At 62.5% G+C, this 25,824-nt stretch overlaps 1 protein-coding gene across 4 annotated transcripts in view; it reads left to right on the top strand.

The window, feature by feature from the left end:
• The window catches only part of COL5A1 (collagen type V alpha 1 chain), a 148,134-nt gene that overhangs the window by 69,605 nt on the left and 52,705 nt on the right, over window positions 1-25,824 (top strand). For all 4 annotated transcript variants that reach the window (XR_015135702.1, XM_086323391.1, XM_086323390.1 and 1 more), the window contains exons 12-29: window positions 4,567-4,641; window positions 5,475-5,567; window positions 6,963-7,019; window positions 7,823-7,876; window positions 8,188-8,241; window positions 9,519-9,572; window positions 10,757-10,810; window positions 11,965-12,018; window positions 13,004-13,048; window positions 13,835-13,888; window positions 14,412-14,456; window positions 14,884-14,937; window positions 15,154-15,198; window positions 16,152-16,205; window positions 21,050-21,094; window positions 21,426-21,479; window positions 24,688-24,732; window positions 25,319-25,372. Coding sequence is in view for 3 of the 4 variants with exons in the window: in XM_086323391.1 (XP_086179517.1) it covers window positions 4,567-4,641; window positions 5,475-5,567; window positions 6,963-7,019; window positions 7,823-7,876; window positions 8,188-8,241; window positions 9,519-9,572; window positions 10,757-10,810; window positions 11,965-12,018; window positions 13,004-13,048; window positions 13,835-13,888; window positions 14,412-14,456; window positions 14,884-14,937; window positions 15,154-15,198; window positions 16,152-16,205; window positions 21,050-21,094; window positions 21,426-21,479; window positions 24,688-24,732; window positions 25,319-25,372 (990 nt within the window). In the remaining variant the exon portion in view is untranslated. The remainder of the gene's footprint in view (window positions 1-4,566; window positions 4,642-5,474; window positions 5,568-6,962; window positions 7,020-7,822; window positions 7,877-8,187; window positions 8,242-9,518; window positions 9,573-10,756; window positions 10,811-11,964; window positions 12,019-13,003; window positions 13,049-13,834; window positions 13,889-14,411; window positions 14,457-14,883; window positions 14,938-15,153; window positions 15,199-16,151; window positions 16,206-21,049; window positions 21,095-21,425; window positions 21,480-24,687; window positions 24,733-25,318; window positions 25,373-25,824) is intronic.

Below are 25,824 nucleotides of genomic sequence, written 5' to 3'. Positions count from 1 at the left end.
CTGCAAACTAAACAAAGACCTTAAGAGGAGAAAAGATAAAGCATCTCATTAATATTTCTAATTTCACACGTACAGAGGGCTTCATACAGAAGTGAAAACCTGATAAGTGATTAGACTTGGGAATTTATACACCATTTTATCAAAAACCACTGCACTGTGGAGAAGTGATTGAGAAATACATGTGGGAGGGGGCAGAAACTCGCAGACGGTGAGGGGGGCTTCAGGAAGGTCTGTTTATGCAGACTCACCTGAGGGCCCGCGGTCCCTCTCGAGTGATGGGGTTTCTCCCTTCCCATCATCCTGGTTCGGGGGGGGTGCTGGAGAATTCCCACCACCTCGCAAAGGGAAGCGTGTGTCCTGCTTTTAGGCTGACCAGGGGAGGGCAGCGGCCTTCCCCGCATCTGTGAGTTCTCAGCTGAAGTGGCATGTCTGGCGTGGCCTGTTCTGATCGCCATCATCTGCTTGGCCCCACGTGCCTGTCTGCACCTGAGAGCTGCTCGCCAGGGAGTCTGCAAGATCCCCGCCCACTGCCCCTGCCTGCCCTGATCCTGGGACTCTGCAGCTCTTCTTTTTTTCAAAATGAAGTTACTTATTTCTTTACGTATTTTTGGCTGTGCAGGCGTTTCTCCAGTTGTGGAGAGCAGTCTCCTCTCTAGCTGTGGCAGGCTTCTCTATTGCAGAGCGTGGGCTCTGGGCACGCTGGCTAGATTTACGCTCATGTCTGAGGACTGGACATAGCCCGGGTCCCTGCCACGCGGCCAAGATGCAGCGTCCACTGAGGCCCGTAGGAAGCTTCCAGCTCTGCAAAGGCCGTGGCAAGTGACCGCGGCTACCCACAGGGCAGACTGTTGTACCGTCTCCTGCCTCCTGGGGGCTGGGTGTGGGGCTTGGCCCCCCGGTGTCCCTGGGTGCCCGGGACGTCTTTCATGGAGCCATCCTACTCGGGACACCTGGTTAGTCACCTGCTCTGCACAGCCGGGTGTCTCCGTGAGGTCCCGGCCACAAGCCGTGGTGATGCGGGCCTTCCCTGGGGGAGGTGGGGCCGTCCTCTCTGTGAGCTGCTCACCCCCCTGCCACGTTGTCATGAGGCCTCACTAGCATGGAGCTGGGGCCACCTGAGTCTCCTTGTTCACCCTGAACCCCCTGGAAGCCGGAAGGACCCTTTTTCATATTAGGGAGCATGCGGGGTGGGGGTCATCCCGAGAGGCGTGGGCTGGAAGCAGAAACCCCCAGTGTCTCCCTCCAGGCCTGTCTGGCCTCCTGGGCTCAGAAGATGTCAGTGAGCTTGTCTGGGACTTCCCGGCCCTCTCCTGCAACAGGGCGTGACCAAGGCAGTCCTTGGGGGAGGGGTGCAGCTTCCCCCCAGGCTCTGGCCCCAGCCACAAGGGTAGCCAGTGTTCAGATCTAGATCAGGAAGTGACCACTGCGAACGCCTCTGGCCTCCCCCAAACTGCGACTGTGCAGGAGCAGACCTGAGCGAACCACCCCGACGCTGAGGGTCTGAGGGCTGATGCGGCCCCTCTCTCCTTTTCCCGGCCTCTCTGAAGCGGGAAAGCAGAAGTATCCCAGCCTGAAGACTCTCCTGGTCTCTGGCGCTCCCCACCCAGCCTGCTGCCTCTCTCTGTTGTGGGCCGCGGCTGGGCTCTGCAGCCGGACATGAGCCCCGACCCGCCTGCTGCTGAGTCGCGGGCTCTGGATCAGCGGGGCTGGAGCCGGCAGCCGCTTTCACAGTGTCTGAGCTCTCTGTTCCCTCTTGTCTGCACCAGCGCGACGCCAGGACGGCCTTGGGAGAGCCCTCTGTTGACCCGGAAGGGCCCTTGTGTCTGTGCCTGGTCCGCGTGTGGCCTGCCCCGCAGCACCAGCGCTTTACAGCGTCTGCCTGGCCGGCTCAGGGCAGCGATCAAAAGACACACAGAGGCCAGGCGGCTCTTCTTAGGTCGCCCTGAACCTGGTGGCTGGGCCGAGCCCTGCGTCCGCCACAGGCCATGGACAGAGCGGCCCTGTCCTCAGCTCGAGTCCAGTGGAGGGCGGCGGGGCGGCTGGGATGCAGACCCCTATTTTGGCTTGGGGGGCAGAGTCTTTGAGACACAGACCCCAGGGCCTGGCAGAGTTTGGCTGACAGCTTTTTTGAGCAGCGCTGAATACAGAGAATACAGGCGTGGCGTTGCATGGGACTCGCATCAGATTTTAAGGTGTCAGGAGGATCCCTTAAAACAGGGGGGTTTCTCCCACAGGCAAGCCTTCCCTCTCTTGCGGGGTTTCCAGACTTTTGTCTGTCTACCAACATGCTCTTGGGAATTGTTTTCAGTGTAGTTGATAACGTCAGCACAAGGGCAAAGACGCTTTGGGGCCCAAGGTTGAATTTTCACCCCTATGGCTTAGAAAGCACAGGAGGGGGTCTTAGTGGGTGAGGGGCTGCCCCAGTGTGCTTCCTGGTTTCCAGCACACACAAACACACATACGTGCGAGCCCACACGACATGGGCGTGGACACTACATGGACGGCCTCGCATCCCTGGGACACACGGACTCTAAGCTCTGAGTCGGGGGTTTGCGTCGGGATCGACTCAGAGGCAGAAAGCTCAGCGGTGAGCAGCTGTCAGGGTAGAATTTCCGAGAGGAAGTCTGGCTGGCAAAGCACATCCTGGGTTTTTCTTTTTTAAGTAAATTTTATCCTCTGGGAATTTATTTATTTATTTTTTTTCGAAAATGGCAAGCAAGGACCATTTAGCTGTGCCTGTGAGCAATAAAAAGTCGGGGTGGGGGTATCGCAGAGACCCTCTGACCCAGCAGTTCTGCTTCTGAGCACCCGCCTAAGAAAGACGGTGAGAATCTCCCCTGGCGGTCCAGTGGCTGGGGCTCCACACTCTCACTTCTGGGGCTCAGGTTCCATCCCTGGATGGGAAACTAAGATTCCACGTGCCGCATGGCTCAGCCAAAAAAAAAAGAGGGAAGAAAGATGCCTGAAGCTTCATCACGGCAGCCTGTGTCCTAATGAAAACTGGACTCAAACATGCATCAGAGGAGGACGGATTCAATCAGTGAGGAGCCTGTGAGGGCGGGGACCTCTGACGCCATTGGAAGGAGTGAGGCCGAGCTCGCAAATAGACCTCCACGTGCGGCAGAGGGAAGGCGCAGACTGCCGGACACGCGTGCAAGACCATCTCCTTAAAGGGGAACCGCCCCCCGCCGCTCCGCCCGTGGACTCACAGGCGTGATTCGTATTGCGTGTTCGGTGTGTGTGCTTCCGGCCTCCCTGGGCACCTACAGGCTTTTATCCTCAGCTACTCCTGGAGAATCAAGAGGGAGCCTTCACGTTCCACTTTGCAGGCATCTGTTTTCTGCCACATTTCACAAGAGGAGGGATCGGCCCTGGAGTAAAACGACCGCAAAGGAGAAGACGGGCGGGTGGGGGTCCGGCCCGGGCCGGGCGTGCCCTTCTCGGCCCATCTGGGGTGGACCCCTCGTGCTTGGTCCTCTGGGCCGGGGCTTGGGAGTCAGTTGCGTCTGCCCCGGGAGCGTCACGCTGCAGTCGTGAGTGCCTGCTGCATGTAGGGCTCCACTGGCACCCCGCTGTGGGCCGGTGGCGGTCCCTTTCACTGAGGGGCGTGAGCTGCACTTGTCTGCACGTGAACCTCGCCCACGGCAAGCTGCTTGGGCGTCTGCCTCCGTGAAAAGCTGAGCGATAAAAACACTTTTTTGACAAGAAGCCATATTATTCATGTTCAGGGGTCTTTGCAGGCGGTGCTAGTGGTAAAGAACCCGTCGGCCAATGCGGGAGACATCAGAGACGAGGGTTCGATCCCTGGGTCAGGAAGCTCCCCTGGAGAAGGAAATGGCACCCCACTCCAGTACTCTTGCCTGGGGAATCCCAGGGACAGAGGGGCCTGGTGGGCTGCATACACTCCATGGGGTCGCAAAGAGTCGGACGCGACTGAAGCGACAAGGCACACGTGCATCCATGCCACATTCACCTAGGCCTGACCTGGGCCAGAATCAGTCAGAGGCTCTGCCAGGGACTGGGGGTGTCGGGGACCAGCGCTGAGCGCTGAGGTGCTGTCTGTGCAGAGGTGGGGCCTCAAAGTGCTCAGGAGGCCTTGTGTCCCCATGCGTCCCCCCGGGAACGCCAGCCCCTTGCGTCCGTCCAAACGAGGGGACGCAGCCAGTGCAGCATCTGCTCCACCGGCACAGCTGAGGGGCCTGGGGATGAGCTGGCCTCTCGGACATCAGCACCGGGGGGACACTCGGCAGGGACGCTCCTGGGGCCGTGGGAGCCCCGATGCCTCGCCCCTGCCTGCCTCCCACGGGGTGGCCTCTGCCGCTCTAGATCGCAGACTCCAGGCTTTCTGCCTCTCCCCTCGGCTCTGCTCTGGTCCGGGGTCTCCTCAGCCTCAGCCCACAGTGAAGCCCCCTCCTCCGGGCTCAGGATCTGCCCTGCCCGCGCCCGGGTCCTGCGTTGCTCTGTGCTTGCAGTGTGCTTCCCGCGGGCCCTCGCTTCGCCCCCTCACGTCGCCCCAGTCCAGCTCCCTCCCGGGCCCTGACCCACTCTCCTGCCTTCTGTCCGCAGGGTCCCCCTGGACGCCCAGGCCTTCCTGGCGCTGACGGGCTGCCCGGCCCTCCTGGAACTATGCTTATGCTGCCTGTGAGTGTACCTGCGGGGGTGGCGCTGGGGTGGGCAGGCTCAGGGCTCAGAGTTGGGGGGGGTCCCTGGGCTGCTTCCAGGGGTCGATCCCCTGACCACAGATGGGCTCCAGCCTAGGCCAGCCTTCCTGTGGAGATAGCTCCTGGGAGTGTCCTGCTGGCCCGGCAGGGTGGACACCAAGGTCGGGGTCTCCACCTCTGACAGCATCCAGGGCGGGAGCAGAGCCCAGCTCTGCAAGAAGCTGTGTGGCGTCCATCTCCATCACCGCACACCTGCCCTCTCCCTTGGACCCCTGAGCCACCCACTCCCTCCTTGAATGTGACCTGCTCCTGACCCTAGGGGTCTGCAGAGGACCCGGGCCACCTCCCTCTCGGGGAGCCCAGGCCAGGGGGGCGAGTGTGGAGGGCTGGTCTGGACTGACGTCCGTTTCTCCCTGAGCCCATGTGCCCCTCCGCATGGGCGTTGGCACGGGGCAAGCCCAGGCTGGGAGGGCGAGTGTGGAGGGCTGGTCTGGACTGATGTCCATTTCTGCCTGAGCCCGTGTGCCCCTCTGCATGGGCGTTGGCACGGGGCTCTGGGGTCTCAGGGAGATGCCATGGATGCTGGGGTAGGGGAGAATCCCCAGAGCTGGAATTGTCGGGCAGAGACGGGCAGCCCTGTGCGGGCAGTCGGGTGGCGTAATAAGCAGGGGGGAGGCCCGGGACTGGAAGCTGCCAGCCAGCCCCCCCGAGGCTCTGCTGTCACCTGAGAGGCCGCTGGACACCCTCAGCCCTGGGGTCAGAATGGACGCCCACGTCCGTGCACCCCCAGTGACCCCAGTCTTACATCTGCAGTTCCGGTTCGGAGGGGGCGGCGACGCGGGCTCCAAAGGACCCATGGTCTCCGCGCAGGAGTCCCAAGCTCAAGCCATCCTGCAACAGGCCCGGGTGAGTGGGCTGGGGCGTGGGGGGTGGCTCGGAGCCCAGCTTGCAAGGTTGCTGACTTGGGGTGCTCACCTGGGACTCAGGAGCCCGTGGGGGTGTCCAGTCATCCCTGTGCATTTGGGGGCCCTGGTGAGCACCAGGAGAGGTGGGGGAGGCTTCTCAGGGGTCCCTTGTCCACACCAAGGGCCCAGGTTCCCAGATATGGACACGGCTGCTGAGCCCCTCTGGCTTCTGCTGACCCCGTCTTCTTCAACCATCTACTGCCTCCCCCCCGGCTCTGGGATGGACAGACCCCACGTCCTCCTGGGGGGCCCCTTGTGATGAGGCTGGGCCGAGCCTGAACCTTGGGGTCGGGGGAGCTGGTGGGCTCCAAAGCCCCTCGCTCAGCCTGAGGGTCCCAAGGAGCCTCCTTACCACTCTGCTCTCGGCAAACGAGCTGATGAGTGAATTGCGTTTTAATTGACGAGGCTCCAGATTGCTGATTGCTGTTGACAAGAGCAAATGCCACCCGGCGGGGTGGGCCATCCTTCCTTGGAGTGCCCGTAATGGGGCGTCGCAAGGAGCTGCTGAGGAGTCCCTCGCTTGGTGATATTTATGTAGCTCTGTCACCGCGGATAGATGCTAATGATCAGAGTGCATGGATAATGAATTACAGGGCAGCGAGTACGGAGTCGTTGCCATGGAGCAAATTGCTGTGTGATGCAGTCAGCAGGCGACAGACCCCATCCCCTGCCACTGGGCTTATTGACGGGCCGGCCTGGCTGGCCTTTGAATCTGTGGGTGTGTTGACTGAAGCCAAGTGGGTGATGGGCTCCTAAGATTTTGTAACACAGAATCTTCCAAAATTGAAATGGCATCATGCAGGGAACAGTTGCACAATGGGTGTGGAAGAGGCCCTTTGAGAAAGCGGGCGGGAGTGAGCCTCAGCAGCGGGCAGGCAGCGGGCACCTGGGCAGGGTTGCAGGGGTGCCGCCCGTGGCTGGGGCAAGAACTTCATTCACCCCTGAAGGCTCCCCGATGTAACCCCCGGGCGCTGGAAGTGCCTCTCGGGGAATGTGTGATTCAGCTCGTGCGCAACACATGCCCAGCCAGCCCCCCAGGGCAGCCGCGTTTCATGCTCCCTGTGAGGGTGTGGGGCTGATGGCGGGGCAGGTGGGGAGAAGGAAGGGTCAGCCCAAGGCTCTGGGCACCCACCCCAAAGTGGTGAGTGGGCACCCACCCGGCTGCCGCCCTGCTGGTGCTTGTCGCTGGGAGCCCAGAGGATTGGAGGAGGGGGGTCCGGGGTCCCTGTGACCTCCCGCCACAGAGGCTCCTGTCCTTGGCCTCTCACACCGGCCCTTCCCACCTGTCAGGACAGGTGAACCAGCCGCTTCTCAGCATGTCCCATTTGCCTTGCAGCTGGCGTTGAGGGGGCCTGCTGGCCCAATGGGTCTCACTGGGAGACCGGGTCCCATGGTAAGTCATCTTGGGGTGTGGGGGTGGGTGCCGCCCACTGGCCCCTGCCCATCAGGCTCCCAGCTCACCGGGTCAGAGCATCTTGCGATGGTTGGGTTGGGGGGGTGTGCCCTGAGCACCAGAGGCCTGGGCTGCCCTCGGAGCAGGGAAGCCCTTGCACTTACACTGACCACGACTCTGCCTGACCAGCCCAGGGGCTCCCAGCCTCACCAGCCCGGGGGCTCCAAGCCTCTTTCTTTTGAGGCTGTTTACCATCCTGACCAGTTCAGCGTGAGGCAGACCCTGATTCTCGCCCGACTCCTTGGGCAGCGTGTGCCGGGCATCCCAGGGCCAGGGAGAGGGGTCTCCGGGGGTTTGTGTGGCCCTTACAGTTGCAAGGAGCCGGGGCATCGAGGCGCACAGGGCCCTCTCTCTGTCCCTGGGAGGGGGTGGGCTTGGCCCCTGGCCCTGGGGTGTATTTCGTGCCCTCCCGGCATCTGGCAATCTTGCCCTCCAGTGGACAAGGGTGTCCACACACGGCCTGTGACGGACGGTGGGCAGATCCGTCCTGGAGAGAAGTGAGCGTGTGCTGAGCCCAGGGGTCCCCCGCGTGCCCGTCCAGGGTTTCCTTCCAACCCGGGACGAGATGCAAACCAGTTAAAAGACTGCTCGTCCCTCGGGGTGTGTCCAAGGCGGCAGGCGGGCTCTGTGGGGGCCCTGCCCAGGCGCAGCCCCGGGTCCTTCACCCCCTCAAGTCCTCCCCAGCCACCCCTGCAGCCTGTGTACCTGTGCTGGGCACCCCCTAACCAGGCGTGTCTCCCCAGGGCCCTCCCGGGAGCGGAGGTCTGAAGGGTGAGCCAGGAGACATGGGGCCTCAGGTATGTACCCCGGGGCCGCCTTCTCTCTGGGAAGATGGAGCCCTGTCACCGCCTCTGGTCAGGGAAGCGGAGTGTGGGGAGCTGCCCTCTCTGATGCAAAGCTGGAGGCGGAGCAGCCGTGGGGTCCGGAGCGGGACTGCGCGGGCTGCTTCCCATCCTGCCCTGGCTCAGGGCCGCGGACCCTGCGCCTGTCTGCGTGACGCCACGTGCTGACAGCTGGGCGGCGGGGGGGATGAGCACGGGGTCCAGGCTTGGCTTTGTCCTCCAAGAAGCGGACACGCTACTGACCTTTGCCCTCTGATCCCGGACAGGGTCCGCGGGGTGTGCAGGGCCCGCCTGGCCCGGCAGGAAAGCCTGGGAGAAGGGTGAGTGTTTCTCGGCGGGAGTCGGCGCTGCGTTTGCGGTGGTGGTGCTGAGTCTCGCTGGCTGGGCTCCCCCGCCTTCAAAGGACACGTCTGTGTCCAGGGCTGGGTGGGTCCCATCCCACTGCAGCGAGCCCCCCTGCACCTAGCCTCTGTCCGGAGCATCTGAACACAGTCCAACGTGTTCTTTTAAAGCGGAGCATAGTTGCTTTGCACTCTTGTGGTGGTCTCCGCTGTGCAACGGTGTGAGGTGGCTGAGAGCACAGCTGGAGCCCCTCCGTCCTGAGTTGCCCTCCCAGCACCCCCGCCCAACCCCTAGGTCATCACAGAGCCCTGAGCTGAGCTCCCTGTTAACCCACATTTTGAATTAAAGCAGTTTCCCAGGTTCTTTGGGAGCAAGCATGTAAAAGACAAAATGATCAGTGGTCCTTCCTTCTCTGGGGCAGCCTCATTTCTCCAGAAACGGCTTCGGTTTTGTTGGGGGAAATAGCCGGGTGGCTTCTCAGACCCCCGCCGCACCTCCCCCGTCCCAGCCTCCGAGATTCTCTGTCTGGGCTGGCACGTCAATAGAGGGAACTGCTTTGCCTCCGGGTTACCGTCGTGACTGACAGAGGGCGCATGCCTTTCTAACCCAACATAAATTCATGAGCAGCGTCCACGCCAGCTGGGGAAATCCTAATTAACCCACATCAGACTCTCACTAGCAGATCTTTCCATCAACTGACTGTTTCTGCTGAGTGAAAGGAATGCTCATTTCTCGTGTCGATGAACCTCTCTGCAAGGACGTTGATCACTGGTCGCCAGTTGCTGCTCTAGTTGCAAAGCACTCGAGGCAAAAAAGAGTCACTCCCTAGTGGTCTGGGGGCCTCCATCCTGGGAGTTAATCGTAGTTAGAAGGGAAGTTACAGAGTGAATGGCTCTCAAGCACGGCTGTCTCGAGTTGGCCCCTCAAGGCCCCAGGTCCACGGGCAGAGGGGTACATGGCCGATTCTGAAAGGGCCACCTTTTAGATCCCTGACCCCTGCTGGAATTCAGCGGTCCGTGGCAGACACTTGGGTGGTTTATGGTGGTGTTGTGCCTGCTCTGAGGTTCAGGATGGTCAGGCCTGGGAAGATGAGAACCTGTGACCAGCAAGCCGGGACTCCTGGTCTGGGTCCTCTGGGCCAGCCCGCTGCGGGGGCTGTGGGGCCCTCTGTCTGACGTCACAGGGAGCCGCTCCTTAGAGCCCTCCGTGCGCTGGCCTCTGCTTTGTGCTGACACCTTGGCCTGCTCTGTTCCAGGGCCGAGCCGGCAGTGACGGAGCGAGAGGGATGCCTGGGCAGACTGGCCCCAAGGTAGGTGCCGGTCACCGCCCCCTGGTGTCCGTGGTCAGCATTGCCCCTGCCGTCGACCTGTGAGGACTATGGCGATGACGGGCGAGTGCACTCGTCCGGGGGCAGGAGGGTCAGTTTGGATCCGCCCCTCTGGCACGTGGACGAGAAGACAGGACTCAGCGGGGTGAATTTCATGGGTCACTCAAGTCCAAGGGCAGGAAGTCGTCTTGCCCAGGTTGCGGAGTCTGAGCTCCGCGGGGTTGCAGGGAGCAAGTAGACATTGTACTCGGGGAGCTCAGGTGTGTTTGAGGGCAGCCTCTGCCTTGGCTGAGGAGGCTGCAGCCCAGGGCAGCCCACGACCCTGGCCGCCGTGGTGCGGCGGGCCTGTCCCTCTGTCCCCGAATCTGGGGTGGACCAGCCCTGTTCTTGGTACCCATCCTTCTCGCCCTGCAAGAGTTTGTCCAGGGCTGTACGAGGAGCCCACAGTGGGGATGGCAGCTGTTCTCAGGGGTGCTGCCCCTGCCCACCACACAGCTGGCGTGGGTCGGCCCCCGGGTGCCCCCTGTGAGTCCTGAGCGAACGTGGAGCCCTCCTGGTCTCAGGGAGCTTTGGTGACAAGAGGAGAAGCTCCTGAGTCTGTCCAGTCGGTGACCGTCTTGTTTCAACAGCAAAAAGACTTCAGGCTGGACTAGCCTTCCCTCGTGTGGTTTGCAGCACACACGAGGCGGGCAGCTGGGCCCCAGGAGGCCCCCTGGGTGGCGGGAGGAGGGCTGGCCGGGGAGCCGGGGTGCCCGAGGGCCCAAGGGCAGTGCTGAGCCGTGCACCGCACGAGAAGGTGCACCTCCGGGGTGTGGGCGCCGCTCTGGGCCCTGGCGTGTCGCAGTGAGGGGCACAGGCAGCCAGCGGGCACATGACTGCATGTGCACGCACACTCACGGACTCTGCAGCCCTCAGCGTCTGAGGCCTCAGCGTCTCCGTGGACAGGTCTCACTGTCTGTGGCCCTGGGACAGAAGCCATTTGTCTCTGTGTGGCCTTGGTTGGGGTTTTGGGAAAAGAGATGGGAACGTGGACCCAGGGCTGTGGCTGGTGTGCTGGGGGGTGGCCAGTGGGGGCCCTGGGTGTGCAGATGCTGTGTGGACCGCCACCCGGGGCCCACAGAGGGGCCGTGGGGCCTGCGCTGAGCTGCCCTCTGTCCTCCCCGCAGGGTGACCGCGGCTTCGATGGCCTGGCGGGGCTGCCGGGGGAGAAGGGCCACCGGGTGAGTGAGTGCTGTCTGGGGGCCTTGGGGAGAGGTGCTATTGAGGGCCCTTCGGGGCAGGCTTAGGCTTCCTGGGGGGCCGGGCCCTCGATCCCAGGGTGGTCACTAAGTGAGCCTCGTGGAGGGGAGCTGGACATGGACAGGACGTCCTGGGGAAGTGAGCTCAGCCCACGGAGGGCCCGATTCTCCCCAGCTGCTGACGGCGGAAGGGCCACCAGGGTCCGTCCCTCAGGGGGGCGAGGCAGCAGGAGGCCCCCTCTGCTCAGGGGCCTCCACACCGTCAGGAAACCCGACAGCTGCCCTTGCGGGGGCGGCCAGAACTCCCTGCACCACTAAAGGGCGACTCCGGGACGCGGGCCGGCCCCACGTGGCCTCCCTGTGAACGGCCGTCGGGGCGGGGGCTGCGGCCCGGCTCGTCTGACGCGACTCAGGCATCCGCAGCCGACGCTCCCAGCAGCTCCGTGACGGTTCCTCCCTCACCTGTTTTCTCTGATGCTGTCAATTCTTTGATGCTTTGGCACATCCTGGACACGCAGGCACATGCGTGTGTGTACGGCACACGCGTGTGCACACACGAGCGCCCACACACGTGTTGGCTTTGTCACACGACTCACCCATCACGCCTGTGCTGCCTTGGGAGCGGCTGTAGCGCTGTAGCCAGAGCTGCTGCGCCCACTCTCCAACCCCCCACCCCGGGGACCCCGATCAGGGCCACCGACGAGCAGGCGCTGAGCGCCAATGGTGTGCAGGGCCTGAGGCTGCAGGGTGCCGAGTGGGCCAGCGCTGACCCTCACAGTGCGGAGCGGTGGCCCTTTCGGGGGCAGCATGGGGCTGGGGTGCAGCCTGCTTCATAGGGAGAGGTCGGCGGGGTGCCGCTTGGACCCTGCCGCGGGTCCTGGGGTGCCCGTGGGACCTCGGTGCCACCCTAGCTGACCCGCCTCCAGGACTTTGAGCCCGGGGGAGCGTCCTGCCGGCCAGCCATGCCTCCCAACGAGCCAGAAGGCACCGTGTTTTCCGAACAGTCCTCTGTGACTCTGGGAAAGGCCCGGGAGTGGGGTGGGACTTTCAGCCTCAGAAGCAGATGAAATGGGGGCCTTGAGACAGCCGTGCGTGCCCGCCCAGGGGGCTGGTGCTGACCCTGCTTGCCTTCCTAGGGCGACCCTGGCCCGTCCGGCCCACCGGGACCTCCGGGGGAAGACGGAGAAAGGGTACGTACCCCACTGCATGTTGGGCGCTCCGCCGCCCGTCTCCTCTGAAGACTGCAGGCGCTGGTGGCAGCCAGCACCCACGTCGGCGGCGGGGAGGCAGGGGCGTCAGTGAGCTGCACCCAACTTCCTTCCGGTAGACACGGCTCTTGGACCTTGAAGCTGACGGATGTGGGTGTCCTCAGCCCTCTGACTGGTTGCCCCAGGGCGTGATCTCTGGAAAGCCATTGTAGGGGAGCTGATGAGCTCAGCATCTGAGCGAGGGGCAGATGGAGGCCGCGAGGGGCGGAGTGCGGGCTCTGCGGAGGGAGGGAGGCGGAGAGAGCCCCGAAAGTGACTGTCCTTGCCCTGGAGGTGGGGCAGACTGATGGGCGTGTGAGGACCCAGCAGGGAGGGATGCTGGGGGCCTGGGCTTTGCCTCCATCCTCCGTCTGTCTGTCTGTCTGTTATCTATTTACCTCTGGAGAAGGAAACGGCACCCCACTCCAATACTCTTGCCTGGAGAATCCCATGGACGGAGGAGCCTGGTGGGCTACGTCTATTTATCTATCTTTAAATTTCCTGTCGTCCGCCTACGTATCTGTGCGTGCATCTCTCCATCTGTGATCTGTTAATCACCCATCTCTTATCAGTTTATCTCTCGTCTGTCTGTCTGTCTGCCTATCTTTAAAGCTGTAACTGTCATCCATCATCTTTCCGTCTCTGTCTGCTTTCTGCCAGGCAGTTTATCTTTCGTCTCTCTCAGCACCTGGCAGGTAACCAGGGATGTTTTCTGCCCGGGGCTGTGGTCTGTGAGCCATGACCTCACCTTTCACCTCCAGGAGTAGGACGCGCCAGGCCTTCCCTGCTGGCGCAAGGGCTAGTAGTAGCCCTGGCGTTTGCTGAGGCAGCCCCGGGCCGAGGCTCCGGCAGAGCTGAAGGGAGGGCGTCTCTCTGGGGCCCAGGCCGCGTGGCGTGTCCCTGATCTCTGCCTCTCTTCCCCACACAGGGCGACGATGGGGAAGTCGGGCCCAGAGGGCTGCCTGGGGAGCCCGTAAGTGCACAGACCGGGTGGGATTCTGTGTCTCTCGTTGATGTTCTCGGATCGACTCAGGGCCCAGATTAGACAGGGCTCAACCTTGAGACAGACGAATCTGGGGACTCTGGGGAACGGAATGGGGGACCACGGGGAGGTGAACAGGGCCGCGCTGAGGAGTCGGTCTGAGCCTGGGTCAGGGAGAGAACTGCAGGGTCCGGGGTCTGTGATGGAGGGCCCCGGGGTCAGCGTGCACCCGCTCGCTGGGACTGAATCACCCCCCAGGTGTCTGCTTAGCCTCCAGGGAGGCTCATCCATACCACACTCCTCTAAGCCGGGCCTAGGCGATGCCTTCTGGGTTATTCACTTCTGAAAACATTTATGTGAGTGGGTATTAAAACCGTGAAGCACATTTAAGTGGCAACGGACGTGGGGACAGTTGTCTCTTGTGCGGCGTCTGAGAAGGTTCTGTCAGAGTGAAGGGCCCTTGAAATCAAGCGCCGGCTGGTGTGGGGTGGGAGCGGCCACGACGGCAGGCAGTGACCCCCCGAGGGCGTGGGGCAGCGCCCACCCAGCCGGGGATGGGGACTGAGCCCCGACCAGTCCTGGCCCCCCCTCACCCCTGGTCCCCAGGGCCGAGGCCGAGAGCTGGGGTGGGGTGAGCAGAGGAAGCAGGCGGGGAGGGGTGTCGGCCACACTCCCCGGGCAGCAGAGACATCGGGAATTGGGGGGCTGAGAGGGGAGGCGGGGCGGGGGCCGGGATTCTGGGCCGAGTCTGACGGTCTCTGCTCTTCTCTCCTGCAGGGGCCGCGAGGTCTGCTGGGGCCGAAGGGGCCCCCAGGCCCCCCTGGACCGCCCGTAAGTCCCCTGCCTGTCTGCCCCGTCCCTGCCCCCAGCTGTGCCCCTGCAGTCCTGCGGGCAGCCCCCCACGCTGACAGCTGTGCACCCAGCCCAGCACCCGTGTGAGGTGTGGGGAGAATGGCCCTGCGGGTGGAGGCGTGGAGGCGGGCTGGGCTCACTCCACCTTCTCCACACACGGCGAGTCCCCAGGACGCCCGTCTCCTCCCTGCGTGTGCTGGCCGGGACCCTCTCGAACAGTCCTCGAGGGAGGAGCAGCCCATGGTGGGGCAGGGCTCTGTCTGGGGGCGGCTTTCCAGGGCTGGGCCCCCCGCTCAGCTGTCCAAGAACGCAGGGTGCCCCCCGCAATGAACCCAGCAGCCCCATTAACCTGCAGCCAATCTCAGCATTTATCTGGGCTCAAGCCTTTCCCCTCCCACGAAGGACGAGCCATCCTCTGACCTCATGGGCAGGGACCAAGCCGTGCTCGCTGGGCTTTGCCCGTTGAGCTTTGTTGATTCTTTTCTGTTTCAATGCCACCCAGGGTGTGACGGGAATGGACGGTCAACCAGGCCCGAAAGGCAACGTGGTAAGTCCAGGGGTCCCGCCCCGACCATGGCCTCACGGTGGTCACAGCCACGCAGGGCGTGGGAGGGGGACTCAGGCCACCCCGACAGAGGGGGCTGGGATGGACGGTGCGGGCCTCCCGCAGGAGAGGACGGGCTGAGGCCCTGCCCCGTTCCAAGCCCGGGGGACACAGGGGCAGGGCGTCCTCATCCCCCGGCCGGGCTGGTTGAGGGCAGGGGCCGTGACCGCGCCCACCAAGACGCGTCGTGTGGGTCTCCTGTAACAGAAGTGGGTGACCTGAATAGAGCCTTTCTCCTGGTGGCTCCCGTCTCGTGTCCCTGCTGGGTGGCCGTGCCCTCGCCCGCACCAGCTGGGGTCCCCGGGCCTGGCTTCCCGCCTGGGCTCGAGAGCTCCGCAGCCCCCATCATGCCTGCTTGTGTTTCCTGTAGGGTCCCCAGGGAGAGCCCGGCCCCCCGGGGCAGCAGGGCAACCCAGGTGCCCAGGTGAGTGAGCGGGGCGGGGTTGTGGGCAGTGGGAGCTGGGGGACAGAACCCAGGGCCTGAGTGGCCCCTGAGCGCCCCCCCGCGCTGCCGGTCGGCCAGCAGGGCCTGCGGCCTGGAGGTGGCCTGGGACGGGGCTGGGGAATGACGGGCGGACGGCGGGGAGGGGTTCTGGCTCGAGAAATCCCTGACCTTTCCTGCTCACTCTCTCCCTGCCAGGGTCTTCCGGGCCCCCAGGGCGCTATCGGGCCTCCAGGAGAAAAGGTAGGTGGGCTGTGCTGGGCGCGGGTGAGCCTGCGGCAGGGCCCCTGCCAGCCCAGGGGGCACTGTGCCTGCCAGCCTGGGGGCACAGTGCCTGCCAGCCCGGGGGCACGGCGCCTGCCAGCGCCCGGCCGGCTCTGCTGTGGCCCTGTCCCTCCCTCCTGCCTCCCTTCCTTAGTTATGCGTTGATATAAGGTTGCCAGACTCAGGAAGAAAAACAGATACAGGATGCCCAGTAAAATTCGGACTCTGTTCTCTGAAATCCGTTTACCCGGGCATCTCATTTTCTTAGGCTTCCCAGGTGGCGCTAGTGGTAAAGAACCCGCCTGCCGATGCGGGAGGCAGAAGAGACCTGGGTTCAATCCCTGGGTCAGGAGGATCCCTGGAGGAGGGCATGGCAACCCACTCCAGTGTTCTTCCTGAGAGTCCCATGGACAGAGGAGCCTGGCGGGCTGCAGTCCCTGGGGTCGCACAGAGTCGGACACGACCGACATGACTCAGCACGCAGGCACTTGTTTCGTTGTCGTTGGCCTTGTTTTCTTTTTGCTAAATTTGCCAACTCTAAACACATCCTGGGCACCCCGAGCCACGTGCTGGGGAGACAGCCTGGGCCCTGGCCTGGCTGTGGCTCAGCCCCAGGTGCCCGGTAAACCCAACACCCGGCTGGCACCATCCAGGACGTCCTCCGGGGGGCAGTTCTCAGGGCATCACAGCCCCCACTCCTGTCTCCACTGGGTGGTTGTCTTGTTCTAGTAGCCAAACCCGAAGGCCCTGGACATAGCAGAGGGTGCGCCGTCTTTGGGCGAAGGCCGCAGGAGCGGCAGCTCTGAGCCGCCTTTTTAAGCAAATGCTTTTTGAGCAGATATGTTGAAGAGTGACTTTGGGGGTGTGTAGAGAGGGTGGGCAGCCAAGGGCACCCCGGGGCATCGGCTTATGAAGTCTCTGGTTTGTTCTAGGGTCCCCTGGGCAAACCCGGCCTCCCAGGAATGCCTGGTGCTGACGGACCCCCGGTGAGTACCCTGGCCCCCTCAACCTTCACATCCCCCGCCCGTGCCCACCCAGGGGTGGGGGTCGGGAACCCAGGCAGACGGCCCCTCCCCAGCTCTGGAGCTGGCTACGTGCCTGGCCCACGTTGCCTCTTCTAGCTCCTTCGATGAAGACCCCGCTGCTGGCTCAGGAATTACTGGGTTTTGGCCGTGCTTTCCATCATGGGCTGGGAGCTGCACGCGTCGGAGCATCTGCTGCCCACGCCCCCCGCACTTTCAGCTGCAACGAGGGCGGCTGGGCTCCGGGCCTCGTGTGCGTCGCCCGCGCTGCGTGTATTTTTAGCGATCACGCACTGGGAAGCGGGGTGTGCACACGCAGCTGTGGAGCTGAGCAGATGCCGCCTAGAAGCAGGGAGTGAGGGACAAACCCGCCCGCGGCCAGGCTGCAAGGGAGGGGGCGGGACAGTGACAAACGCCGGGCCTGTCCGCACCCACCAGCCTCCGCGTGCGCTGCCAATGGGCTTTTTACTTCTTGGTTATTTTTAGCGTATCTAATTGATGCCAAGTAGAGAGCCTGTTTTAGAGAATGATTAGCAAAATTAATTGTTTCAGACACAGTTATTTTGCTCTGTTAATAGCGCCATTAGAAATGAGCTGAGACGCTCAGCCCGCCAACCGTCGATTGGCGGTTGGCTGGCGTGGGGCAGGGCCTGTTTCTGTCTTCTCTCTGAAAATCCTTTGGTCCAGTGAGTCACCCATCACAGGCTTATCTGAACCAACAGATCACAGTCTCATTCCTGTTTTGAGCTGCTTCGGGTGGGTGAGGAGGTTCAGTCTCTGACGTGAGTTTGGTACAAAGAGATGAAAATTTTGCAACATGGCTTTTATGTGCTTTCACATACATTGACACCTAATTGTGTTTTCTGATGATGAAATACCTGCTTCTGGAAAATTAGGAAGAGAAGCAACATGGCGACATGATGAGCATGGCTGGCCTGCGTCCTCCCGGCCGCTGCTTCCCTTTGCTGCAGCGGCGGGCGTCTGTGGGCGTTTCCCACGGCGCATTGTGTCAGAGGGCTCCCCGGGCAGCTCAGTGCCCGCCTGCCAGTGCCGCAGACGTAAGAGACACGGGTTCAGTCCTTGGGCTGGGAAGATCCCCTGGAGGACGGCACGGCCACCCACTCGAGGCTTCTTGCCTGGAGAATCCCGTGGACAGAGGAGCCTGGTGGCTACATCCGTGGAGTCACAAGAGTTAGACGTGACTTAGCACGCGGCATGTTGGGAAGGAGGTGGCTGCATGGCCCCCAGTCCCCTGACCTTACCTGGAGTTCCCCTCCTGAGTTGAAACTCCAACAACTAGAGTCCCTGAGGGGTCACTGGTTTCCTGTTGGATGCTGTGGGGAAAGAGGGGCCTTTAAGGGGCACCCCGCCCAGGGAGTCAGGAGGCCAGCTCTCACAGGTCCTCATTTCTCTTCCCCCAGTCAGTGGTCACACTTGAAAATATGAGTGTACCAGGGACGCGAGGGGGGTGGTTGTGCCAGGTCAACAGTGAAGACGCGCAAAGGGAAAGATCAAAAGGGGAGAATCGGAGCTGCAGGGAGAGGGACACTCAGCCCTCCAGGGGAACGTCGGAGCTGCAGGGAGAGGGACACGCAGCCCTCCAGGGGAACGTCGGAGCTGCAGGGAGAGGGACACGCAGCCCTCCAGGGGAACGTCGGAGCTGCAGGGAGAGGGACACGCAGCCCTCCAGGGGAACGTCGGAGCTGCAGGGAGAGGGACACGCAGCCCTCCAGGGGAACGTCCGCGCTGCAGGGAGAGGGACAGAGAGCCCTCCAGGGGAATGTCCGCGCTGCAGGGAGAGGGACAGAGAGCCCTCCAGGGGAACGTCCGCGCTGCAGGGAGAGGGACACGGAGCCCTCCAGGGGAACGTCGGAGCTGCAGGCTGAGGGACACGGAGCCCTCGAGGGGAACGTCCGCGCTGCAGGGAGAGGGACAGAGAGCCCTTGAGGGGAACATCAACACTGCAGGCTGAGGGCCACGCAGCCCTTGTCACAGGTGAATGGGGAGGAGACAAAGGGTCTGAAGCCTCTCCTTACAGAGGCATCGCGTAGTCCCAGCCGTAAAGAGGAGACTTGTCCCTCTCCCCCTTGGTGTTGGCTTGGTGTGGGTTAAGAAGAAAGGGAAGATAGATTTCAGAGCCACTGAGAAGTGTGAGAGGTTTCAGGGCAGACGCTGCTCTGGACTCATCGAGAAGTCATTCCAGGCACACGTGACAGGGTTCGAATAATGAATCATGGGCTCATGGAAACATTACAGAGCCAGGAACAGTCAAATTCCAGCAAGTATTCAGTGACAGGAGGAGATGCGCGATATAATACTAAATTAAAAATCGTCTTCTGACGCCAATTTTGCACGCGAACGCACAGAGCAAATAGATTAGCTGCACTGCATCACACCCCTGGCCACCGTCACCGTGCCTGGTGAGGTTATGAAGGGGTTTAATTTTCTCTTCCACTTGCCTAATTATCTACAATGAACATACATTACTTTTTTAATCAGAAAAATATCAAATACAAATAAGCTTTATTATTTTTGCATTTGTCTACAGTGAACATATATTACTTTTTAAATCAGAAAATATCAAATATACATAATTTAAGCTTTATTACTTTTCTGTTATAAAATCCTGCTGGTTACGGGATTCTGGGGAGAGATCAGCGAGTGGAAAGAGAGTGGAGACGGCCAGCCCTTCACAGCGGGAAGTTGGCCCCTGTGACTCGGATGGATTTCCTTTTGCAAACACTCAAAATACGTGAGGGCTGTGCTCCCCCCACAAAGCCACTCTCATCCTGGGAACACGGCTTAGAAGCCTGGCCTCCATTCCAACAGCGGTAATCACGGTGGGGACTTCCCTGGCGGTTCAGGGCTTAGGACTTAGCGCTTCCACGGCAGGAACATGGGTTCAATCTCTGGTTGGGGAACTAAGATCCTGAAAGCTGATCCTGAAAGCTGATCCTGAAAGCTGTTTGGTATACCCCCAAAAAACCCAGTACCCCCTAAAACACAGTTGGTCGTGGCAATGATCCGTCCTTCTACACTATCTGTTCCAAAATACTGTGACCAGGTCTATTCTCTTGTTTTTAATTTTTTTTTTTTGACTGTATCAGGTCAGTTGTGACACGCAGGTTTTGTTGCCCCAAGACATGTGGGATCTTAGTTCCCTGACCAGGTGTTGAACCCGAGTCCCCTGAATTGCAAGGCAGATTCTTAACCCCCGGAGCACTCAGCAAGTCCTCAGGTCTGTCCTTAGGGCCACCGTGTAAGTAAGGTCATCACCAGGTGGAGGGTCGGCTCGCTCCCCAGATGTGGGGCCCGTGTTCGTTTGTGTCTGGGGCCTGCCGTCACCACCCACAGCTGCCCGTGACCTCAGTCCCTTCACGGAGAAGTTCCAGGTTTGGTGGAAACGGTACGAGAGGCCCAGGAAGAGCCCACGTGGCAGGGGAGGAGGCCTCCCCTTTCCCCAGCGACCCCGGGGCAGGATGTGTCCCGGGCACACTTAGGTGCAGCCCTGCCGGCCCGGGCGCAGGCGGTGAGCCTCGTCTCAGGAAGGTGGAGGCCGGCCGTGTGTCCCCTCCAGGCCCGGGCGCAGGCGGTGAGCCTCGTCTCAGGAAGGCGGAGGGCGGCCACGTGTTCCCTCCAGGCCGGGGCGCAGGCGCTGAGCCTCGTCTCAGGAAGGTGGAGGGCGGCCGCGTGTCCCCTCCAGGCCCGGCCGCAGGCGTGGTCCGGCCAGCGCCTGATTGTCCTCACAGGCTCCCGGGCACCACACCCCCTCCAGCAAAGGAACTTCCGCATTCTCCCCCTCGCGTGGCCACCGCCTCAGGCTGTCCGCAGTGGCATCAAATCCGGTTCACAATGATCGCAAATTAAAAAGAACACACACAAATCATGTGCTTAAGTGGGTGAGGTCCGCGTCCCCGCAACGCTGCTGTCCCACAGGTAGAGCTCAGAACTTTGGAAGGATCGAGCTGAGAGCAGTCAACCCACTCTCTCGTTATACACCCTCGAGAGAGGACGCCCAGAGGGGGCAAGCGACTCACCTAAGGTCACACAGCAGCTCGGGGGTTCCCAGGATTAGAGTCAGGCTGCCCTGCCCTGCCAGCATCCTCACCCCACACCGTGGCTTCTCTTTACTGGCGCCCTTGGGGGCAGGACACTGTTTCTTGACAGTGAACACTCAGGTTCTGTTTTTATCATCCGTGTTTGGCTCCTGAGCTCAGAGGCACTGAACTTAGTGACCAGCTTGGGTCTGAAAGTCAGAGAAGGTGAAGTTCCTGAGAATGGCTTGATGGCACCCGGGTAGAGAGGGCCCTGAGCGGTTCCTGGGGCCCCCGCTCTGCATCTCTGGGCGGATTCTCTCCTTGCCCCCAGCTTCCCTCCCCACCTGGGTCACCTGGGGTGACAACTGAAGGCCTGGGGTGCCTGGGAACCTGGGAGGTCTGGTCCCCCTTCTCTGTCCTTGCTTGGCCACTAGTGTGGTTTTGCTGGTTGACCTTGAACACATGGCCTTGCTGTCACTGACCCTGCCCACCGCAGGCAGGGTGCGGGCTGGGTCGGGGCCCCGGCGCGCCGTGGGGCTGGGGCCCGTCTGTGGGTTTGGAAGCTCGTCCCCTGCCGTTGCCGCACCCCGGCACCATTCCCATGTTAACAGATGAAGCCACCGAGGGTCAGGGCCAAAGGGCGGGGAGACCGAGGCGCTGCGGGGAGGAACAGGAGGGACCCGGGCTCTGACCCTCACACTGGAGACCGCTGTGGGAGAAGCCTGCATTCCCAGCGGCCACTGACTAACACCAGCCTTCTTTTTCCGACAGGGGCACCCTGGCAAAGAAGGCCCTCCAGGAGAGAAGGGAGGGCAGGTGGGTACCGGCTGCACCCCTGGCCCCTCCAGCATCTCCCTCAGGGTGGGTGGGACTGGGCCCCTCTCTGATCTGGGACCCCTGCCCTGCTCGCATCCATCCTGAGAAGACCCCCTGCAGGCCCCCCTTCCCCGTGCAGCTGGACGACGCCCGCATGTCTCCTCCTTCGGGCCTGGCCTGAGACACCCATCCTCTCTGCTCACAGCGAGAGGGCAGTGTGCTGGGGGCAGGCCCGCTCTCCGGCTTGTGCTGGAAGGACCCAGGGTAGCTCGGAGTGAACCCATGTCATCCACCCAAGATGGGGCTAACACACTTTCCCGTCTGGTTTCAGGGTCCTCCCGGCCCCCAGGGTCCAATCGGCTACCCAGGTCCTCGCGGAGTCAAGGTGAGCGTCTCAGCCTGGGGTTTTCCTGGAGGTCGGGGTCAGGACTGCGGGGCATGGCTGGACCTGTGTTAGGGATCCTGCGCTTTGACCTCCCGCCTGCCCATGCGGGGGCAGCCCTGGTCTGGGTGATCCGCTCCCAGCATGTGAGCCCAAGCGGGTGATGGAGGGGCCCCCGGGGCCGGGAGGGGCTCCCATGGAGCAGGGCACGCCCCCCGGCGTCTGGGGCAGCGCGGGCAGCTCGGCGGTGGCCTCCAGGACGTGGGGCACCCTTCGCCCTTGCTGTTTTACCGTCCTTGTTGAGTGGCCTGCTGGTCTTGGAGCCCCTCAGGGCAGCTGTCCTGAGCCCAGGCACCGAGCTGAGGGCCCTCGCCTGGGAATTTGGGACGTTTTCTTCTGGGCCGTTTGCACGTTGAGACAGAGTCTGTCCCCATCAGTAACATCTGGGCAGACCTTGCTGTTGCGGGGGGTGTCTGTGGGAGACTCCATCTATTCTTACCCGTCGAAAGGCTCCCGGAACCTCTTTAAACGAGTGCAGGGCCCCCATGTCCCAGACTCAGGCTGTCAGTTTGCCCCGAGCCGAGCGTTTGCTTTGCGCCGTGCAGCCTAGTCTTCGGTGATGCTGCTTTCTGAACACGCACCCGGCAGACAGGCGCCCCCAGCGTGCGAGCACCGAGAGCCCTTCCTTCTCGGGCGGGGCTGCTGCCCTGTCTTCAGTCTCAGGCTTCGCAGGAGAGCTAAGGGTGGCTCTTTCCTTCAGAACAACTGCCATTTGAGGTGAAGGATCCTGTGTATGTACGTGTATAAAACATCTTGTTTATCTTGGAGGGCTTGCGCGAACACGCCCGTAAGCTCTGGAGTCCCTACCCGTGTCGTTCACGCTCCTTTATGCTTTCAAACGTTTTGCATGTCAGAGTGCACGCCTGCCCTGTGGGGTGGAGGAAGGAGAACCCAAGATTTCATGTTTTAGGGACCTCCCCACAACTCCCCTCAAATCCACGTGGGACTCAGGACTCATCCTAGACTCGCTTATCCCTAATCAAGTGCCCCATCCTGACCCCAAGGGGGCCCAGCTTCCATTTCCCGGAGTCAAGGTGTTCCAAGGTCAGGGGCAGAGAGACGCCTCGGGTCGGGAACCTTGGACAGCAGCATCTCTCTCTGAAGCAGGCCCTCGGCCCGCGCGCTGCCTGATGAGTTTACAAGGGCAGCGATCTAGCAGCCGTGCTGATTGTGTGAGCTCGGAGCATGTTTATCTTACAAATTCCGGTTGCACAAAGAGCCCGTGCCAGCCACGATCCACAGCCACCCGCGGGCACTGCTGCTGTGAGCCGGAAAGGTGTCTACTCTGAGATGCTCATGGAGAACGCGCTTATCTCGTCGGCCTGATTAGAATTCATCCGAGACACAAGCCGTCCTGCTAGACGGGCGAGCGGAGGGTGGGAGGGAGAGCAGGGCCGGACGCTGTTTTCTCGGATTAGTGGGTTCTCATGCCCGTGTGCTTGAACACCCGCGGAGCCCCTGGTGTGACGAGGCCCGGAGGGCGGTGACCAGGAGGTGCAGGCTGGCCCAAGTGTCGCCGTCGCCATGGGAGACCGAGGCCCTCCGCTTTCCTCCCTGAGTCCTGCCTTCCTCCCTAGAAAGGGGCCCCCTGAGCTCTTTGACCTCACTGACCTTTACGCCTCCCCTGGTCGCCCCCCGACTTAGCCCTTTCTCAGGGGTCCATCGAGCACTGTGAGGGCACACGGCCCTTCGCTGAGCCCCCGCGGGGCTGGGGGGCTGGCAGAAGCCCCCCATGCGAACACTCCAGGCCTGGGAAGCCCCATCCACCTCCGTGCCCTCACGGACGGAGACCCAGAGGGCCCTGCCCCGCCACTGTTCTGTGGCCTTGGCTCTCCCTCCCCAAACCCTGGGCCACCAGGGCCGTGGTGGGTGTTCTGGTCCAGGGCTCTCACCCGGGGTCTCTCCCCCTGGGGACACCTGGAGACGCTTCTGAGTGCCATGGCTTGGAGGGGCTACTGAGGGGGCTACTGAGGGGCAGCGGTCTTCAAGCCTGCTCCACCCTCTGCTCCACCTACGTGCCCGGGCAGCCTTGCAACAAAGAACCATCCAGACCCCAAGGCGCCAGCGCTCAGGCCGGGAAGCCCTGGTCTTCTGTCTCCCTGGCCCCGTTCCCTGGCCTCGGATGGGTCATGAGGCCATAGAACTTCAGGTCTGGCAGGGATCCCCCCGATTCTGTCTCCCCATCTTCTTTCTGGACGGGTGTGGGGAGGGAAGCCCACCTGGCCTGCTGGGCAAGCCAGAGAGCAGGTGCCAGACCCCCCCCCCGAAATCGGGGTTTCAGGGTCCCTGGCCTCCCCTCCGTCCGGGAGCAGACAGCAGCCCGGGACGGCCCCCCGGGGCGCAGGCTGAGCCCGCTCTGCACTCTCTGCGTCTGTCTGAGCCAGCCCTCCGGGCCGCCGCAGCTCTTCTCAGCCCGCCAGGGCCTCTGCGCGCAGGCTCAGAGCTGCCGGTTCTGAGCGGAGTTCTTGCCACAAGAGGGCAGCCGGCAGCACAAGGGTCTGGCCGCAGGCTCAGCTGGATCCCAGCGGGAGGCCGGCCTCTCTGGGGCCCCGCAGGCGGAGGCCTGAGGCCGCCTGGGCAGTCAGCGGGGCGGGCTCCGCACCCAGCCGGCCGGTGGGCCGCGGCTGCCAAGTCTGTCCCCGGGATGGAGCTGTTTCAGCTGGTCCGGCAGGCTCGGAGTGGTCCTGCCTGACGGTTCTCGCTCAGCCGATACACCGAGAGTGACGGGGTGGCTGGTGTTACCAGGTGGTGATTAATGCTGTTAGATGCTGTTATGATAATGACCACGTATTAATAGTAATAGAGAATGAAGACCATCAGATGGAACACAGCTCTGTTTATTGAGAATCTGCTGTGTGCCAGGCACAGACCCTGGGGCTTCCCAGCAGGGACGGGGTGAGGGCTGTCATCACCCCGAATTTCCAAGTGGACAGAGGTCTGGGGCCTCGTCACAGGCTACAGAGTGGAACCTGAGCCCATCTGCCTCCAGAAAAGAGCAGGCTGTGGGTGGAGGGGCACCTGCCTGGGCTGCTCTCTGCCCTGAGACCGGGATGCTGAGGGCTGCCTGCGGGGGCGCTCAGCCTCCCGAGTGCTGGGGGCCAGGCGCGCTCTCAGCCTGGACCATGACTGCTCACCCTCTCTGTCCGCACAGGGGGCAGACGGCATCCGAGGTCTGAAGGGCACCAAGGGTGAGAAGGTGAGTGTCCCTGCCTCCCCGCGGGGCCTGGCCAGGAGCCAGGAGGGCCGCCCTGGGGACCGGAGTGACCACGGGCCACTGACGTGGGAGCCCCCAGTTCACTGACAGCACCGGTGTGCGCAGATCCCTGTGAACCTTGGGGCCCGGTGACCGAGCGCCCCTGACCACCTGCCCCTCCGTAGCCCGGCCTGGCCGAGAGCGCCTCCTGGCCGTCCTGCGAGGCCATCAGTAGTGGCACCACCCATCTTGGGGGTCTTCTGTCGGTCTCCCTGTCCTCAAATCCACCTGTCACCTGCTACCAGGCCCGTGGTCATGCACACATGAGGCAGAGACTCGGCGCCAGCAGAGCCGGGCCGGGGGACCCAGTGAAGCCGGGCCCCCAGGGCTGCGGCCTTCCTGCTGCGAGCCGGCCAGAGCCACAGAAGGCAAAGGGTTAACAGGGACACAGCTCCCGAGGGCCGGGGCTGGGCGCTCAGAGTCCTCACCCAGCGTGTTGGCCGTGGGGTGGGGCCCAGAGGCTCTGGGATGGGGGGAGCCAGGCGGGGTTCTCTCCCCTAGACTGAGGCTCTCTCTGGTCCCCCTTCAGGGTGAAGATGGCTTCCCAGGCTTCAAAGGAGACATGGGCATCAAGGGCGATCGGGTGAGTGTTGGGGGCAGGGAGGGGCCCCAGGGCAGCCTCTCAGGACGGAGCTGAGGCCTCCGTGGAGGCTCCTGGCCACCAGCAGCGGCCAGCTCCTCCCCAGCTCCCAGCCTGGAGCTGCGGCAGCTGACACCTGGTCCCAACCCTGCCTGTGGGGTCACCTGGCCCCTCCACCATGTATCCATCAGGGAGTCAGTGGGGGCTTTTTCTTGCTGGCCAGTACCCTGGCCAGTGCTGCAGTCCACAGGGTCAGAAAGAGTCGGACGTGACCGGGCGATTTGCCTTTGGATCGTTAGTGTAACAGGTGTCCGGGAGAGAGAAGGGGTCGCAGAAATGGCCCAGCTCACCAGGGAGGGTTGCGTCCTGCCTGAGGCTGCTGGGGGGTCACCAGCAGGGCCGCACCCCGACTGGGGCCTGGGCTCCCTGACCAGCCCTTCGGGCGTCTGGGCTCC

Source organism: Bos grunniens, chromosome 11, assembly GCF_055505025.1.
Source record: "Bos grunniens cultivar Pamir isolate PY7600 chromosome 11, Bosgru_T2T1.0, whole genome shotgun sequence".
NCBI classification, from domain to species: Eukaryota; Metazoa; Chordata; class Mammalia; order Artiodactyla; family Bovidae; genus Bos; species Bos grunniens.
Note: the sequence above shows the minus strand (reverse complement) of the source record. Positions and strands in the feature narration are given on the sequence as shown.